Source organism: Podarcis melisellensis, assembly GCF_964234715.1.
Source record: "Podarcis melisellensis genome assembly, chromosome: 5".
Taxonomy (NCBI): Eukaryota; Metazoa; Chordata; class Lepidosauria; order Squamata; family Lacertidae; genus Podarcis; species Podarcis melisellensis.
Window position 1 is genome coordinate 13,661,095 of NC_138537.1, and position 19,438 is coordinate 13,680,532.

The 19,438-nt window shown below is 43.3% G+C and overlaps 1 protein-coding gene across 8 annotated transcripts in view; it reads right to left on the bottom strand.

The window, feature by feature from the left end:
- NLGN1 (neuroligin 1) overlaps positions 1 to 19,438 on the bottom strand; it is a 652,944-nt gene that overhangs the window by 290,127 nt on the left and 343,379 nt on the right. For all 8 annotated transcript variants that reach the window (XM_081910897.1, XM_081910899.1, XM_081910896.1 and 5 more), the window contains one exon: positions 9,445 to 9,597. In XM_081910897.1, coding sequence (XP_081767023.1) covers positions 9,445 to 9,597 — 153 coding nt within the window. The remainder of the gene's footprint in view (positions 1 to 9,444; positions 9,598 to 19,438) is intronic.

The following is a 19,438-nucleotide window of genomic DNA, read 5'->3' on the forward strand; positions in this document are numbered from 1 at the left end:
TCACATCACTGGGTATGACTAATTTACATTCAATGATCTCAGTGGAGCTTCTCTGAATATGACTTAGCTGGATAGAACCCTGCCTTCAAGGTAAACCTGATCCAGATCTGTGTGTCAGTCATTTGGAGGGTACGATGGATGTAGCTGTGTCTGAACATCTGCTGCTTTGCCGGAAGGAAAACAACAATCATCTCATCACAAAGCAAAACCTTGAAATAGGTCCAGCATTTGCAATAAGAAGGAGATTTCCATGAATCGCCCTGGTAACCTCAAAGCAATTTACTGATGAGTTGGATTAAAGGCCTCCCAAACATTATTTTCCTTTGAGTCCCATTATGGTCCTTCGAAGGGAGAAATCCATCCAAGAGTTGTAAAAAGAAAAAAAAGGGGGGATATAATGCAGGAAAAGAAATCTGAATATAGAACAGTCAAGGGCAATGGATATCAGTCTTCTTGGCAATGCCAAGTTAGTCGGATGACAAAGCTTAACAATGAAGGATGACAAAAATCTCTCCCTCTTTTAATTACTTCCTTTCAAATAGGAAAGAGTTGAAACAACACTGCAAGCAGACAATCATTTAAATGAATATTGGCATAAGAAAGAGTACAGCAGACGCTAACGTCCTAGTGAGATTCCCTAGGTAGGCAGAAACATGTATTTTAATATATTTCTTTTAATATGGATTAGAAGAAAGTGACAATTTCTAAAAAGAAAAGCTGCCTGACAAGAACCCAGGAGTTGTTTCTAACTAAATTATTATAAGAGTAAACCCGCTGAAATTAATGGATCTAAGTTAACCATTTCCATTGTCTTCAGTAGTTTTGTTCTAAGCAGGATGAACACTGGAAAGAACCTCACATACATCATAAGGAGAAGGGCCATAGCTTAATGGGAGAGTATCGGTTTTGCATACAGAAGGTGCCAGGTTCAATTGCCAGAAAGGGCTGGGAGACATATATATATATAACAGGGCAGACTTGTTAATTAAATCTCTGAAGGTCTGAAGAGTAAACCTGTTTGTGTTCAGCTGAATGTATGGGATACCTCAGCTGCTGGAGCAGGGTCATGTCATGAGTTGGGCAAAAGATTCCCGCACTTCAGTTCATTCTCATGATCCCGTGCATGATTCTATGTGCTTCTACATGTGATGGGTAGTCCTACATGATCAGGGACCCTGATCGTGTGGAGAGGCCAATGCACTTTCTGCTAGATGATTTGGCATGTGCATGTTAGGAATTGCAATTTAGACATGGATTTACAGTCCCACTTCTTCTTTACACTTTTCTCGAGCTAGGTAAAGGGACCTCTGACCATTAGGTCCAGTCATGACCGACTCTGGGGTTGCGGTGCTCATCTCGCTTTATTGGCCGAGGGAGCCAGCGTACAGCTTCTGGGTCACGTGGCCGGCATGACTAAGCCGCTTCTGATGAACCAGAGCAGCACACGGAAACGCCGTTTACCTTCCCACCAGAGCGGTACCTATTTATCTACTTGTACTTTGATGTGCTTTCGAACTGATAGGTTTGCAGGAGCAGGGACCGAGCAACGGGAGTTCACCCTGTCGCGGGGATTCGAACCACTGACCTTCTGATCGGCAAGTCTTAGGCTCTGTGGTTTAACCCACAGCGCCACCCGCGTCACTAATTAGGCTAAAGGAGCCTAATTTTGGAAGAGGGCTTGTATATCACTATAATAGATAGTGATATAAGTTAGAGACCCCAGGTATATATTTTTATTATTTTAATAATTTTCAATGTTTCACTTTAATTGTATTTGACCTTTTAGAATGTATTAGACTTGTTTTTGTTTCGTTCTGCATTTGTGAGTCTTCCCCCCCCCCCACGCTGCATCCCACCTCTCCTTATCTGGGAACATTGGGGCCACTCCAAGGTGATGTGGGGTGAAGATATCAGTATGTAGCCGTGCGTCCTTTACTTCTCATGGCCTGTAACCTTTCCTTACGTAGGTGAAGCTATTTTATGACTCTTTGTTTGCTGTGTTTGAGCTACAATGTAAGCCTTCATTCTGAAGTGCCTTGGGGCAGACCGTCTCAACTGGTACGTTGAGTAGAGTGAGCTCTGTCCTGTTGCAATAGCTATAATAAACGCTGGGTCCCTAAATCTGGATGCTGGACTTGGAAATAGTTTCCTTGGTTCTGTGGTTTATTCAAAAGGTGGGCTGTTCCTCACCTGGGCAATGAACAAGGTGGTGTCGAGGCGAATTCTTACCACAATAGTTGAGAGCAGTCTGCAGCACAGAACGTCCTTATGTCATCTGACAACAGAAACCCCAGGAGAAGAATATAATGATGAGCAGAAAAGGAGGAAGAGCTTATTTGCTCAAGTATGCTCGATATCCATTTCCCTAGGTTAAACAAGGGGTGTTGCTTTAACAATGACACAGTGTGTGTGTGTGTGTGTGTGTGTGTGTGTGTGTGTGTGTGTGTAAGTTGCTTGACGACCCTTAGGGGATAAGTGATGAATAATCTTAATAATACTAATAATAAATAAGGGCATGTAAAAGGCATCATGATCACTTCCTCACACTTGAAATTCGTCACATCCTCCTGGAAACACTGCAAGGCTTCTGCTTGTTCAAAACCATGAACTGTAGAAGTCTTTTCAGAGGGTGGGATAGATGACAGTATTTTAGGCGCAGGTCCCAACTGTCATGCAGGAGCCAGGCCCTGTGACCAACAGGACTTTGCAGGGCTGGGGCCTTCCTAAGTTTGTTCTGAAGAGGCAAGGCACGGCTGCACAGGTGAGACCAATTGGTCACTCACAGCCCCTGGTGGCAAGAGCCAGGAAGGGATATAAGGCCAGCATTTCCCTTCAGCTCTTTGCCACAGCAATATGTTCCCTGCCTTGCTGCATTTGGCTCCTTGCTTCCTGACCCTCGGACCCTTGACTTCATGACTCCCGGCTCTCTGACTCTCGGATTCTTGGCTTCCTGACTCCTGGCTTCTGGGCTCCCATTCCTGCTCCCACCTCGCCATCTTGACCCTGGTTCCAATGTCCCCAGCCAGGTCTTCAACCGCCCATGAACCGGACCATGCCAGTAACTCAATTTGTGTGCATGTTCATGCCTGGGCATGGTCACACACACCCTTTATCCATTAGAATCTTTGGATTGCTAGCATAGGATCTTCAATTTTTTAATGTCTCTTTTGTCAAAGAGAAAATTAGAAAAGAAAACCCACCCACCTACCTACCTCCTTGCCCTCTCTAATATATATCGGGAATTTGAAAGAGCTTCCTAAAGGGCTTAAAGCAACCGACCTCGAAAAATCCTCCCCGTTGCAGAGTTGCTGCCCTTTTGCAAGTCATTTCTGTTTTAAACAAAAATAAGCCATAAAATCATCTTCAGCTTGTAATGCAGAGCTTTTCTTCAGAAACCCAGGAGGTCAAGGATATCAGACTTCCCCGTGTACGATCCATCACCAAAATAGACAGCTCACACAGGGTTTGCATTTCAATAGAATGGAGTGGTCGCAGAGGTGAAAGAGGTGCCTTTTCATTTGCCTATCAGAGTGTCCCCTCTCGCAGTATCCAGTGGGAAATGAGTCGGGAGTCAGGAATAAGCTGAGAGATGGATGGAAAGCAGGCCACAAAATGAAGGTGGCTGTTTTTCAACAGCATGACAGTATATGTGTAAACACTGGGCATTTATGAGCCAGTGTTTGAGCACAGCTTCTCGAAGCAGCCAGCAGGGCACAGTGGGGTGGGTAGAGCAACGTTGCTTTCTGGCTTCCCACTTCTGGTGACCAAGAGGGGGAGGTCGGAGGTCAGTGCAGTGTGGGTGCAGGGGTGGAGCCAATCTAATGCTGCCATTGCTGAGCTATACTTCACTGTTGCCTTGCCCCTCCACCGTCATTTATCACAATGGGAAGCCAGCTAAGCAACAACAGACCCCCCCCCCCCAGCTCTGCCATGCTGGCTGCAACTGACAGCAGCTAAAAGGCATGCACAACAAACGAACGACGTAGAGGAATATCCGGTGCCTTTAACTAGCTTCCCGTCTCACAAATGGCACCAGTGCAGTCATTTGCAGGGCTCTAGCACTGTCTTCTCCTGCCGCCATGCAACTGTGATATGGAGAAGAAGGGAACCGCAGATACAGCACAGAAAGACTTTGTTCTACTTGCAAGGAATTAGATCAAGCCATGGTGGCAGAGGTACAAGTGACTGTTATATATGACATGGGGTTACACTGCTGTTTGAACTGCTCACCAACCTGCCTAACACACCCAGGCCTTGCCAAAATGCCCCAACCCCTAGATATTGTCAAACAGCCCAGTCCTCCTCCCCAAGCCCCTTAGATCAAGGGTGGGGTTTTCTGGCTCCCAGAGGCCAGTGGAAGGTCCTGCTCACCTGTCAAAATTCCAACATCCTGCTCACCAAAGTTGAAACGTGGAGTGCGGGAATGCTTGCAAAGCCTGGCCATGCTAATCCTTTCAAACTTTTGCAATCCTATCCTGCTGCTACATTCCTCCCTAATTTGGCGCTCCTTTGTACCCATGTGAACCCGAACATCTCTTTGTGGCCACACAGTCTTCTCTCTCTTTCTATTTCTACTCAAGAGCATTTATTTCCCCACAACACCCCACATCACTTTATTTCTCTACCTAAGAGCACCCCCACAGCCTACTCTCACTTTGTGCCTCTACACAACAGAGTATCTTCCTCTGTCCCCAGGGCCAGATTTAGGTTTGATGAGGCCCTAAGCTACTGATGAGGCCCTTTATATGTCCAGCTGTCCTTTGTCAACAACAAATTGTCGCTGTTTTTGTGTTGAATATCTGCTATATGGTAATTTATGGACCTAATAGGTATCTAAAGCCATTTGTGCATAACAAATAGGAGCCTACACAACACAAAGCACTGTTGCTGTATGTAGGTTTTATTTCATTTATCTTATATTTTTGAAATGTGCATCCAGGTTTTTTCCCCTTTAATTTTTTTGGGGGCCCCCAAGAGAGTGGGGCCCTAAGCTATAGCTTGTTTAGCTTATACTTAAATCCGGCACTGTCTCTCCCACACCATAGATATTTCTCTCTTTCCCACTCTAGAGGGAGCGTAGGGGTTCAAAAAGGGGGCTCCTGTTGAAGGAGTGAAGTGTAAAGGATGGAAAGTTTTGGTGCAGCTCCTTGAGCAAAGTGCTGAGTTCTCTCCCCCCCCCCCCCAAGCCATGGAAGAGTGGAAGAGAGCTAGTGGAGGAGAGAAAGTCCGGCAGCACACAGATGCGGGGAATAAGAAGGCGGCCAATCTCTGACCACAGCAGTCTTGATTGCCCTTTGCTGCCAGAATGGATTGCTCAAGAGGAGAGCACCCCCTGCAGGCCCTGAAAACGACAGCATGACGACATTCTTAGGAAAATATTATATAGTAAGATCAGAAATAAAAACATGGAACATGGGAATAGGATTCCAGTGAGATTTATTCTCACGTGAAGACCATACACAGCAGAAATTAGAGGGTAGGATTCATGTACAGCACAGAACTCTCTCTACTCTCCTGCTTCCTTAGATGAACCGCCTGCCACCTGTTTTTCAAAGCTTCCTCATTATGGTGGGTTTGAAGGGGAGAGGCGGAAAGTGCTCCTTGGTGTGAAAAGATCTGCTCCACATGCCTAAAGGGGTTTCCTGATTCATCACTGCTGTGTTTCGTATCACAGAGTTGACAAAGGTATGGTGGTGTTTAGGGATGTCATGAGATCCCAATAGTTCAAATGTGAACTGCTCTGATTGATTGCTCCTGGAAGTGAATCAGGGCCATATTTACCCCAGTCCCAAGGCTGCCTTCCTTATCACTGAAGCCACCATTCTGCTGGCTCAGGAAACTTACCTGAGGCAATGGAAATGCAAAAGCGGTGCCAGTTGAGGTGGTAGTTGCAGAAAATATTTTAAGTTGGGCTTTTTTCCCCCTTGAGACCTGTTGAATCTTCCGTGATTATTTAAAATTGGATTGCTAAAATCTGACATAGCAAAAAAAGGGGGGGTTGCAGTTCTCCTGGCAGTATCTATTGAGCTCATAATGAGTCAGGGCAGAAATGATAAGTGATGGCTGTTATTTCTTAAATCACCAGACTGTAGAAGTGGTAAGAAAAAAATGAGCTGTGATTTCTTTTCAAGATTGTCATGATAAGAGTTAGCCAGCAAGATTAACCCTGAGCCACAGAACAAGAAATCAGAAATATTATAGGCCAGTAAATATGTTTCCTCTCACATCACAGAGACTATTTCAACTTGTTAAATGGAAAACTGATCATAGATCTAGCTAGATATCTAGATATAGATATACACACACCTCCTGATTAATCAGGACCCCTATCCCTATTAGCACATATGTAATATTCTCATATAAATATTTCCATCTGTCCATTTTTACTTGTCTTTATAACAACATTTTACTTTTTTATGACCCTGTTTTATGTTTCTATGCTATTTTTCCTGCACATTTGGGGATATTTAAATCACAAGTTATTTAGGAATGCTTATAAACAAACAAATTTGCACTGATTCACTGGATCGATGCATTGCAATGGGCCACACATTTCTGAGCATGCTTATAAGCAATTAGGTGTTAAGAATGAGGCCTACCAGGTCTCCAAACCCTCCAAGTATCCCTATATTACAGGGACTTCCATGATTTAGAGAAGTCATCCCAGTTCTGATTTGATCCTGGGATGTCCCGCTTTTCCTTAGGACGCCCTTCTTTGCATTGGTGAAATGTTGGAGGGCCTGGAGCCATCCAACCCCTGAGCCATCTCAAGGCAATCCTGTATAGGGAAGGTTTTTTAACAAATGTTAAATGATATTTTCATATACGTTGGAAGCTGCCCAGAGAGCTGGAGCAACCCAATAAGATGTGTGGGGTATAAATAGTGAAGTTATCATTATGGAATGGGATGTACTTATTTTCACTGAAGAAGTATGGAGAGTATGAGTTTCTGAAATCACCAACCAGCCTGTCTTGCATGTGGCCTCCACATCTCAAGTGTAAGTTAAATTCAGAAAATGGAGAGGGGGGCAGTGCTGGCGTTGAGTCCATTATGGCCTGGGCCTGAAATTCAACACAGAGATACGGGTTTTAATCATAATGGTGTTAGGGAGAACTCTTGAATTCATCACTACAAATTCCCCCTTTCCAGTTTTTGGCAGCAACAAATGGATACTTGATCCGCTGAGCCAGAGAAAACATGTGTTGTGTTGGCTCACTGACTTTGTCAATGTCTTGTGGATTATTTATCATGGCGCTCTCTCTCTCTCTCTCTCTCTCTCTCTCTCTCTCTCTCTCTGTGTGTGTGTGAATGATTTATATACTGCTTCACCATCAATATATATAGGCAGTTTACAAAATACATATGTTAAGGGGACTGTAGGTTGAGTGGTTAATGTGCATAACTAGCCAATGTGCACATTCACCCATTTTCAAGGATAATGCGCACATCATCTTTCTGTGAAAAGAAAATTGTGCACATCTCACAGGCTTGGGAAATCTGCATGTATGGACTGAATTTTGTACATTCTCTGGCCACTGTGCATAATCCCCAACTGACTTTGGATAATGTGCATATTTTTGACATCATTTTTGTACATTCTCAGACCCTCTTGGAGTGTTAATGCTGTGAATCCCTCCATTGTAGGCTCTGGTTGTATATATATGTAAATAAACCATATATCATAAAGACAGCACAGTCCCCGCTGTGCCTCACTTCCAAAGGGAACACAAAGTGCCAGAAACCCCTGAAATATCACACCACTCACAGATTGGGGTGGCATGCAGCAATGCGCGCATGCACACATGCACACACACATTCAGAGGCTTCTTCCCACAACTCAAGTCTGTGATGGATGGATAGGGTTAGATAGATAGGCATTATGAAAGAAATTACAGGTATTTGATTGCCCACTCCACCTAATAGATTAAGATTGTATCAGGTGGGTGCTCTTTAAATAGAATTGCAGCACAATATAGTCACACAAATCAGGAACTGGAAACATATGCTAAGCAGAAAGAGGATCTTGCATACCGACAACAAAAGTGAATTGTAAATTATTGCACAACATAGCCCTAGAGATTCCAAGTCAATATTTAATTGCTCTGAGAAAACAATGAAGACACCAGGTAGGCTATGCGAAAGTAATCTGATACAAATCATAGCAGGGTCTGGACATTGAACATTGTGTCACACACAGCTATTAGATTGCACTGTTCTCTGTGCAAGTGGAAAGGAGAGGACTGTCAGGTGAAGCAACAAAAATTATACCATGTTTCAAGGACTGGAGTTAGATTGCATTCAAAGCCAGAGATGAGCAGGAACACCAAAGCAAGTCAAATTCATTTTCTTGACAGTGCATCATTTTTTTTAATCGCCAGGTAAAAGCAGCAGATTGATGCTCCCCACTCTCCGGGAGTTAATAACAGGGAATTAAGTGGAGCAGCCAGAAAGACGGGTTCTGAAGAAATTAACTTATGATACAGCAAAAAGAGTCTTCTCTTAGGGCTAAGGTAATTCACAGGCAAACCACAGTTTACAAACCTGTGGGGCAAACCACAGTTTCTAAAACACACCACCTCTTGCCCAAACTCTTCTGAGTCTTTATGGGTAGATGCTCCTCTCATGCTTCCATAAAAAGGTGATAACACCGTCAGATGCTAGAATTAAACATGCATTACGATGTGCTTCTGCAAGAAATGTTCAGAAGAAAACAACCTCTCTCTTTGCCAAAATCTACAACAGCTAAAAACACTCCGAAAGCTCCAGACTAAAGCATAAAAGATCTTAACTCTTCTAACCTTTTGCAAACATCAGCTAACTAAAACACGGCTTTTCATTGAAATGCATTTACCTGTGTGATATAAAACAACACTAGCATAATGCTTCTTTGCCCCCCAAGCACAGAGCTTCAAAATACCTTTTCCTCCACAAGCTTATTTTATCTGGAATTTTTTTTAACTAATACACTTTCCACTTAAAAGGCGTCAGACTAAATTCAAAATATTAGGTGGAAATTGGAAGTGAATAACATTTCCCAAACAATCTTACTATCCAAAAGTCCGAAGGAACACAATAACCCTGTCAGCGCAATATCCAGACGTTTGTCACATCACAAACAGAAACAATTGCGTCTCAGTCAGTGCTTGCCATTTGCTGTAGATCCCTCTGCACGACTAATTACTGTAATACAGGATGAGTGCAAGCGACAAAGCAGCGTATCATTCTGAACATCTGCACTCTGTTTCTGTCATCAAAGAGGAGTATAATTGCACGTTAGACTGCACAATAACAAATTTGAAATCCACTGAATGCATTCCTTTCCTCTTTTAAAAATAAGAAGCCTCTCCCTTTTTTTAAGGCAGAAGAACTTGCAAATTGTCTTCTAATCGATAGAAAGAGTATCGCACAAGGCAAGAACTATTTAAAATCTGAATCTTTCTTACCAAGTACCCCAAGCCGGTAGTTGACGGTGATGACTATCACATTGCCATAGCTTGCCAGCACACTGCCATCATATAAATTTCCAGTGCCTTCCATGTAGGACCCTCCGTGAATATACACCATCACAGGTTTGGGTCCCCCACTATCTCGAATGTCTGGAAGAAAAATATTGAGAAGTATGTTATCCCGAGAACAATGTGATGCACATGAAAGTCCTAGTTTGTTTCCTTTTCTACCCCAAGCTGTTATTTATTATTTATTATTTTTTGAAAAGTGTTTCCCAAGCAACATATGTGAGTTATGACATCTTGTACAACATCTGTCTCTGTAATGCCTAATAAAGGATTGGAGATACAAATTATGACATTGTTTCCTAGAGGAATTTTGAGCGCACACACAAAATATGACGGCCACCACTGGATCACATGAAAGTTACAAAGCTTATGACTCACTTCTCGCCCAGTTTGGGAGCAACTGCGATCCTTTTCAAATGAGGTTTAGCATTTCTATGGATTGTGTGGTTTTCCTTTCGTATGGCCATTAGATTAACCATGGCAGTACAATGATAAATCTACAAGTTGAATGTCTACTTTTGGTTGGACTTTCTTCTGTAATGTTTTATTCTGGCATGTTTCATTTGATGTTTTAATGTAGGTTGTAAACCGCTTTCAGATTTTTTTTCCCTTTAAAATTGAAAGCAGTATAAAAATAAAAGCAGCAGCAGCAACAAAAACCTGTCTGAGAGGCTGAAGAATCCTTGCGCTCTAAATGTCAAAACCAGGGGGTTGTGTATCAGGATATTTGGGGGTTCTGATGTTTTTAGAGGGCTACTATTAGGATGCATATTCTGAAGTGTAGAAAAACTGCCTCACCCCACACAAAAAAAGCAGGCTATTTCTCTCACAGCCCCAGTGATGCCCCTTCAACTGAGGTGAAGAAGATTGGTAAAGAATCAGACATAATTACAGGAGAGAGGTCTTAGCACATGAATTCTAATGATGGGACATCTATTGTTGGAGGCAGAACAGTTTCAGCTCGGAAATATCTTCTGAGAAATGTGGCCCAGTTAATAGTTTGCAGCATAGTACATAGTACAAATTACCATATTTTTCGCCCTATAGGACGCACTTTTTCCCTTCCAAAAATGAAGGGGGAATGTGTGTGCGTCCTATGGGGTGAATGCAGGCTTCAGGAAGCTATCTGCAAGCCTGGGGAGCCTGGCGGGAGTGCCCGCCGGGCTCCCAGGCTTGCGGGCAGCAGCCTGCAGCACAAAGCATGGGGCGCGCTGCAAAGCACGCTCCGTGCTTCGGGCAGATGTCTGCAAGCCTTGCGTGCCTGGCGGGAGGTTCCGCCGGGCTTGCAAGGCTTGTGGGCGGCAGCCTGTTCTGGGGGCTGGGGTCGGGGGAAGCTCGGGCTTCCCCCGCCCCAGCCCCACGCCGGGGAAAAAATAATTTCCCCCCTTTATCCCCCCCCCAAATCTAGGTGCGTCCTATGGGCCGGTGCATCCTATAGAGCGAAAAATACGGTACATTAGAAGCACAAGGATCCTGACCAGTAGCATATCTCATTCAGTACTGAAAACTGAGCATTTCCTACTTACATTAAGTAAGCAATTACTGGTGGTTTCAGTTAATTAATTAATTAATGGAGTGGTATGCCTATTAACTCATCACTGGTAACACCCCAGATAAAGGTAAAGGGACCCCTGACAGTTAAGTCCAGTTGTGAATGACTCTGGGGTTGCGGCGCTCATCTTACTTTACAGGCCGAGGGAGCAGGCGTTTGTCTGTTCTGCAGACAGTTTTTCCGGGTGATGTGGCCAGCATGACTAAGGTGCTTCTGGTTCAACGGAACATTGACACCAGAGCAGTGCATGGAAACGCCGTTTACCTTCCCACCGGAGTGGTACTTATTAATCTACTTGCACTTTTGGGTGTGCTTTCGCTTTGGCAGGAGCTGGGACCGAGCAACGGGAGCTCACCCTGTCACAGGGATTTGAACCGCTGACCTTTTGATCAGTAAGCCCAAGGCTCAGTGGTTTAGACCACAGCGCCACCTGTGTCCCTAACACCCCAGGGCTACCCTTGAAGACAGTTTGGACACTACAGTTGGTACAGTGTGCCATGCTCCAACTAGTCATGTGAACCATGAGGAGAGTAATAATAATAATAATAATAATAATAATAATAATAATAATAATAATAATAATTTATACCCTGCCCATCTGGCTGGGTTTCCCCAGCCACTCTGGGTGGCTTCCAACAAAATATCAAAATACAATAGTCTGTTAAACATTGAATGCTTCCCTAAACAGGGCTGCCTTCAGATTTCTTTTAAAAGTCTGGTAGTGTTGTTCTCTTTGACATCTGGTGGGAGGGTGTTCCACAGGGCGGGTGCCACTACTGAGAAGGCCCTCTGCCTGGTTCCTTGTAACTTGGCTTCTCACAGTGAGGGAACCGCCAGAAGGCCCTCGGTGCTGGACCTCAGTGTCCGGGCAGAACGATCATATCATTCTGGTTTTGAAGGCTCTGTCAGTGTGCCAGCAAGCCCAATTCAAGGTCTTGCTATTTGCATATTAAGCCCTGAAAAAATTGGGGTCCGAAGAACCTGAGTGACCACCTTCCATGCTACCACTTGACTTGGCTTTTACAATCAGCAGGTGATACCCTGCTCATGGCCCTGTCCTGGGCAGAAATCAGGATGAAAACAACATGACACAGGGCAGCATAACAGTTACACGCATCTCTGTTCATCCAGACATTTAGTTCTTCATTCTTCTATGCCAGGAGTGTGGTCCCTTATTTAAACATGTGGTTGCTGTGCTATATTTTATGATGATACATTGATCTTCCATTTTATTTGTTTAATGATTTATTGTAGGTTGTTGTTTTAACGATGTATTATGTGAAGCTGTCGTGCGCTCCAGAATATAAGAACAGTGGGATAGATAGGTTTTTATTTCTCTAAATTGCTTATTTTTCTAATCTAAAGTTCTGCTCTCATTTCCACATTTACAAAAATAAAATTAAAGTCCTCGTATGAATTGCTCAGCACTGTAATGCAAAGTTCTCCAAATGTTTGCAGCGTTGCCTAATAGACACCTTTTTTGCAAAGCAATTATCCCTAAAATAATGCATCTGTAAGTTATTTTTGCTAATATATGCATATTTGTGGACATTTTACTCCAGCGCATGCATTTTTGCACATATTACTTGGCTGAAGAACTGCATTGCAAAATTCAGAGATGTATGGATTTTGAAGGATGGTTGTGTTTGGGTTCTTGTTTTAAATCACTGATAGATTGGTTGGGATACAAAGATAAATAATACTCCACATTCATGTTTCAAGCTTAATTTCAGAAGGGCACTTTGCTTCCCTATGGCATGTTTGCATCCAAGCCTCACAATGAGGCAGGCGGCTTATGGATTCGCTCTCGTTCCTTCCAAGCACAGCTATTGGTGGCTATTTACCCAAAGCAGAGTATTCTGAATTTTTTTTTTTTTGCTTCCTTCTACATATGCAAAAGTGAAGGAAGAAATAATAAAATATTAATATGGGGATCGCTAAATGACTGTTTGCAGCAGAAACTGTATGTGGCTAATTGTATGCTTGGAAATTGTTTAAGAATTCATTTTTAATTAAAGTCACAGAGCACCAACTGTGAATAGTAATGAAATTTCGGTGGCAAAACATGTACATATATGCACACATAAACTGGGGTAATTCAAGGGAAATTGGGACACACACACACACACACACACACACACACACAGCCATACATTCCAATATAAAGCAAAGTTCAAGGTATAAAGGATTTTTTTGAATAAATTCAGCCTACATAATGCCTTTTTTATGACTTCCTTCTGAATATTATGCTCCGAAAGGTTAAGGACAGGCAGTACTGCAAACTCCTCTCAATTTATCCACATGCCACGGCAGATAAGAATAGAGATGATATAAATTTTCTCCACACTGCACTGTCAAAGATCTCAGCACTGACCTACAGGAAATCCACTTCTTTTGTGAACCATGAGATGGTTCCCCCCCCCTCTCAGTAAGTGTGATCATTTACTCTCAGTCTTGCATTTCCCCAGAAATTTGGCAGGAGATGTAGGCAACATTCAGATGTTACTGAGCCCTCAGGCTCGTGTGGTGTTATGTCTGAATAGACTTTGCGAATTTAATCCGTGCCTTGCCACTCCCAAAGGACTTTAGGGATGCTCTGGAAAATTCGATTCCATCTTTTTCCCCTGAGATTTTGAAGCTCCAAATTGTTCGGTCTTGTTTCTGAAGTGGAAAGAAAGCACTAAGAACAACCCCTTGTTCTGCCTCCACTGCTGGAGGCAAAGTACCTCTGAATATCAATTGCTGGAAATCACAAATGAGGAGAGGGCTGTTGCACTCAGGTCCTGCTTGTGGGCTACACATAGATCATTGGTTGACCATCGTGGGAACAGGATCCTGGGCTAGATTGGCCTTTGCCTGATCCAGGAGGGCTCTTCTATGTTCCAGTGTTGTTGTTGTTGTTGCTACTGCTTGAGGGAGAAGACCCCCATCACATGACCGGTTTACAAACACACATCGACAAAACACCACACAAAAGCAAACTGCAATTGTGCATAAGTTCATATTAAGTTTGGGCTGTTTTGCAGAGATGTATTGAGGCACCTGTGTACATTGGTAACCAGCTAAAGGGGAAGTGCAAATTACCGTATTTTTCACTCTATAAGACGCACCAGACCACAAGACGCACCTAGTTTTTGGAGGAGGAAAACAAGAAAAAAAATATTCTGAATCTCAGAAGCCAGAACAGCAAGAGGGATCGCTGTGCAGTGAAAGCAGCAATCCCTCTTGCTGTTCTGGCTTCTGGGATAGCTGTGCAGCCTGCATTCGCTCCATAAGATGCACACACATTTCCCCTTTTTAGGAGGGAGAAAGTGAGTCTTATAGAGCAAAAAATATGGTAACTGGATTAACTGATACTTGTTGCAAAGAACATGGAATTCAGGAGGAAGAGCAGGGGTGGATGGAAAACAACTCGTTCCAAAAGAGCTACACTGTTACCATTGTTGAATCATGGAGCATTTTCCATATAATGCTGATTATAATAATAATAATGAGCTGGGAAAGATGGAATTAGAGTGGGAAAACGGGATGGCAGAGCATTAATTTCCATTACTGAGCTTAATTATTATGGCAATATTTGCAAAGTTATATTTCAATTTCTGTGGGGAGATTTCAGGTTTTTAAGAATGTATTTATTTTTATTAATGGTTATTGAAACATTATTTTATTTTAAATGTATTTGCTGGAACATTTATTATTTGCCAGTATTGTTGTTACTGGGTCTTTTATACCTAGGATATTGTGAGTTGCCTCAAAAGCAATTTCTTTTGAAGAAAGGCAGCATATAAAGTCTAATGCAGCCTTCCCCAACTCGATGTCCTCCAGATGTTTTGGGCTACAGCTCCCATCAGCCCCAACCAGCATGGCCAATGGTCAGGGATGGTGGGAGTTGTAGCCTAACATCTGGTCTGATCCAATCAGGAGGTTGGGGCAGTCTGTCCTAGTCTAATAGTTAAGGCTACACAAGCAACAGAATCCTTAGGTGGTGAGATGGAATGGTCCACTTCACACTGTAGCTAGGTCATTTATATTTTTGAATGCTCCCATATTGGGAAAAGAGAGCATGGGGAGCAGGTAGGTTTTCTCAGAAAAGTGGTGGATAAATGTTGCTCGTAGTATTCTAGTCAAGATATATGGCATGCTTGCAGGATATGACCAGAGAAGCAAAACAGGAATAGTATTAGGCTCAAGAGCAAGTAGAAAGAAATGGTTCAAAATCAGGTACATGCAGGAAATCAGAGCTTACTGTGAGATGCTGCTAACTTATTAAATTTCTTCCTGTTACCTCTTTCAGAGGCTGCTGGGGGTCTCGGACCATTGATGCAAGGGGAGCTGTCAGACGTAGCAGTGCATGTCCCAATTTAGCAGATCATGAAAATTATAGGCAAAAAATTACCTATGAGCAACTGGAACTTTTAGAATTAGGTATAGGCTCCCGGTTCCTAGCAGAGCTGGGGGCTGGCTCTGCATCTCATCTTCAGATCCAATGCTGAAGAATGCAGCAAGGCTGCTCCAAGTGATAAAGGCTGGAAGCAGATTGAAGCCTTTTAACCCTCTGCCTCCAAGCTACCTCCTCCAGACTTTACCCCCTTGAGAGAATTTCAGAGCAGTGAAAGAACAACCTCCTGGACTGAAGAAGGGTACTTCTCCTTGGTTCCATGGCCTCCTTCCCTGAATCAATGATGAGAAGTGGGAGATATCTGGATACTGAGGATCAGGAGAAGGTGACTTAAGAGGTTCATGCTCTGATCCAACAGGCCCTGGCAGCAGAGGCGGATTTAGGAGATCATGACCAGTTTCGTCGCAATGGGCATGGAGCCGTGGGAGCACTGCAGAAGATGTGCCAACTATGATTTAGAATGGAGCACAAGAGGTAGGGGGCACCAAATGATGGTGTTGTACAGGCCACCATTGGTCTTTGAGACCCCAAGGTCTGCCACTGCTGGTGATTTCTGAGGTTCTTCTGTGACAACCTTGGGCATAGTGGTCTTCTTATCTTCAGCTGTCAGCTCAGAGCCCGGAACCTGGCACAGCAACTTATTTGTTGTTGTTTTTTAAGAATAATTTTTTATTAACTGACCAATCACATCAAATCAAACCAAATTACATAAATTCCAAATTACACAGCCGAATTTTAAATTTTTGTTGGGGGTACCCATATTTCAAGTTCTGAAGGGGATCCAATCAACGTCTTGCTTCTTACTGCTGTTTTAATGTCCACAAATCTAACCTTATGATGTTCACAGTACTATCCAGTCCTTTCTTCTTGTTTTTCCACATCTCTTGTTGTTATTTTCATATATTTTTCCTTTCTCTTTGTGACCTCTGATAGTCTCCAGAAGCTGGTTAGACAGTTTGTAATCCTGCGTGGATATTATTATTTTTTATCCAGTAGCCATATCCAGATGTTTTCCATGTAACATCACTTCCATACATCAAAACAGTCTTAGCGTCATTAATCTTCACCAATCTGCCTCCTTTCTCAAAACCTCTGAGGAGATTCACCAGGAATGCAGTCGGAAAACAAGTCCGTTCCTTCTCTCGGCTATAAATCCTTTGGCAACTCTGAATTAATTGCTGCGCCATTCCAAAAGCTCTTATTGCTTCTCGATCTCCATAAAGCATACTTTTGGTTAAAGTTTATCTCCACACAGACCTTAATCATCCTGCTTGGGTCAGGTCAACCGACGATTCTAATGAGGAGGGGTTCTTGTAAATCACATAGAAGGAAAGTAAAAAAGGTTCCCCCCCCATTCAGTCCCGTTGTCAACATATCCAGCCTTCATCATAAAATATTCCTGTTTCTCCAACCCGTCGTCTTCTTTCGCAGAGGTCACTTAAATTAGCAGACTTCACTCCCCTTCTTCACTTGAAATATGTGCATTTGCTTCTTTTGTAACTAATTATTCCAAATTGCTGCAGCTAGTGCACGATCAGAGACAGCGTCCAGGAGAGCCGAGGTCCACACGGGGGCATTCTGCCTAGGGCCCTCACCCCCTTCTTTCAAATTAGGGGGTGATTTATGGGCACAACAGGCAAGGGCAGTGTTCCCCATTTCCTTGGGGCAACAAGGGAGGCTGCCTACTCCCATAACAGCTGTGTGGGTCGGAGAGATGGTATTGTTGGCCATCTTCCAATGCGCCCCCTAGTGGCCCCCCGGCTCAGCAACTTATTTGGTGCCTCTGCATCTTCAAGCTCTGTGTCTGGATCACTACTGGACTCAGAGGTCATGACACTGCCTGCTGGACAAGTTGTGTGTCCTCTTTCTAGATTACCAACACTACAGTGGTACCTTGGTTCTCAAACGCCTTGGTTTTCAAACGCTGAAAATCCGTGTTCCAGTTTTTGAACATTTTTTGGAAGCCGAACATCCGATTCAAGAAGGACACTGACAAACTGGAACATGTCCAGAGGAGGGCAACCAAAATGGTCAAAGGCCTGGAAACGATGCCTTATGAGGAACGGCTAAGGGAGCTGGGCATGTTTAGCCTGGAGAAGAGGAGGTTAAGGGGTGATATGATAGCCATGTTCAAATATATAAAAGGATGTCACATAGAGGAGGGAGAAAGGTTGTTTTCTGCTGCTCCAGAGAAGCTGCTCCAGAGAAGCAGACACGGAGCAATGGATCCAAACTAGAAGAAAGAAGATTCCACCTAAACATTAGGAAGAACTTCCTGACAGTAAGAGCTGTTCGACAGTGGAATTTGCTGCCAAGGAGTGTGGTGGAGTCTCCTTCTTTGGAGGTCTTTAAGCAGAGGCTTGACAACCATATGTCAGGAGTGCTCTGATGGTGTTTCCTGCTTGGCAGGGGGTTAGACTCAATGGCCCTTCCAACTCTATGATTGTGGTCTCTTCCAACTCTATGATTCTATGATTTGGCTGCTGGATATTGTTTCCGGGGCTCCTGCACTAATCAGAAGCCGCACCTTGGTTTTTAACATTTCAGAAGTCAAACAGACTTCCGGAACGGATTAAGTTCGAGAACCAAGGTACCACTGTATTTGGCACTTTTGTTTTTGCTATTTATTTTGCATTTTTGTTTTTTAGACTTTTTCGGATAATTTGCTTATGTGACTGTGTGGAAGCCAGTTCAGCTACTGATTGATTGATTGATTGTGTGACTGTGGGAATCGATAAAAGCCCCCGATCCAAACAATGACTATCATCAGTGCAGGTAAGGGGGGGAAATTATCATCTACAATCCTGTCTTCTTTATTTTATAGTACAGCACATCGATTATTGCTTTCATTTTATGGATCAATGGTCTTGTTAGATAGTAACATTCATGTTAAATTGCTGCTTTAGGGGTTGTTTTTAAAAGCCTGGTACAGATTAATCTGTTTTTCATTACTTTCTATGGGAAAGCTTGCCTTGGTTTTGGAACACTTTGGTTTTGGAAAGGACTTCCAGAACAGATTAAATTTGAGAACCAAGGTACCACTGTATATATAATTGAATGGGGGGTTATGCAGGGGAACACTTTTAGTCTTTCATTTTTTTTTTTAAGGAAGCTGCTGAAGAATTTCCTAATTAAACTGAGACAAGCGTTCTTGTATAACTTACCTGCTGCTGGAAATGTGGGCTAGACAATGGAAATGCTGACAGCCCCTTCATTGCTTATAATTATATGGGAGCTATTTTCACGAAAGCTTTGTCAGGATTTATTCTCCCCATACTTTCAAGTGTTACCAATACAATTATGATAATTCGGTGCAAGCTCTGTCTTTGTCAAGTGGGGGCAAAAACATAGCTAATGGCAAAACTGAAAGCACAAATCATTTGAATTTTTAAACCAGGAGGTTCTTCATGGGCATACAATGGGGTGCTAAAGCCTTTTCTGTTGATGCGAGATCATTTTGCGGAATAGAAATATGCACTTGAAGCCTGCAGCGTGGAAAGTGGCAGGCTCGCCAGTGCCACAAACTCCTTCTTGGACTTTATTGCCACACCAGCATTTTCAGGTCGCCCTGGGCAAAACTTGGTTGATAATTCGAAGTACCAAATTCACTCATCATGCCAGGCATGTATGTTGGGGTGGTCCATCTGAATATGGCCTTGGCGTGGAAAAACAGTACAGTGGTACCTCAGGTTAAGTACTTAATTCGTTCCGGAGGTCCATTCTTAACCTGAAACTGTTCTTAACCTGAAGCACCACTTTAGCTAATGGGGCCTCCTGCGGCTGCCGTGCCACTGGAGCACGATTTCTGTTCTCATCCTGAAGCAAAGTTCTTAAGCTGAAGCACTATTTCTGGGTTAGCGGAGTCTGTAACCTGAAGTGTATGTAACCTGAAGCTTATGTAGCCTGAGGTACCACTGTACATGCAAGGCTCAACTGCATGTGAAGGGGAGAGCAAATGTGGTACAGTTGTG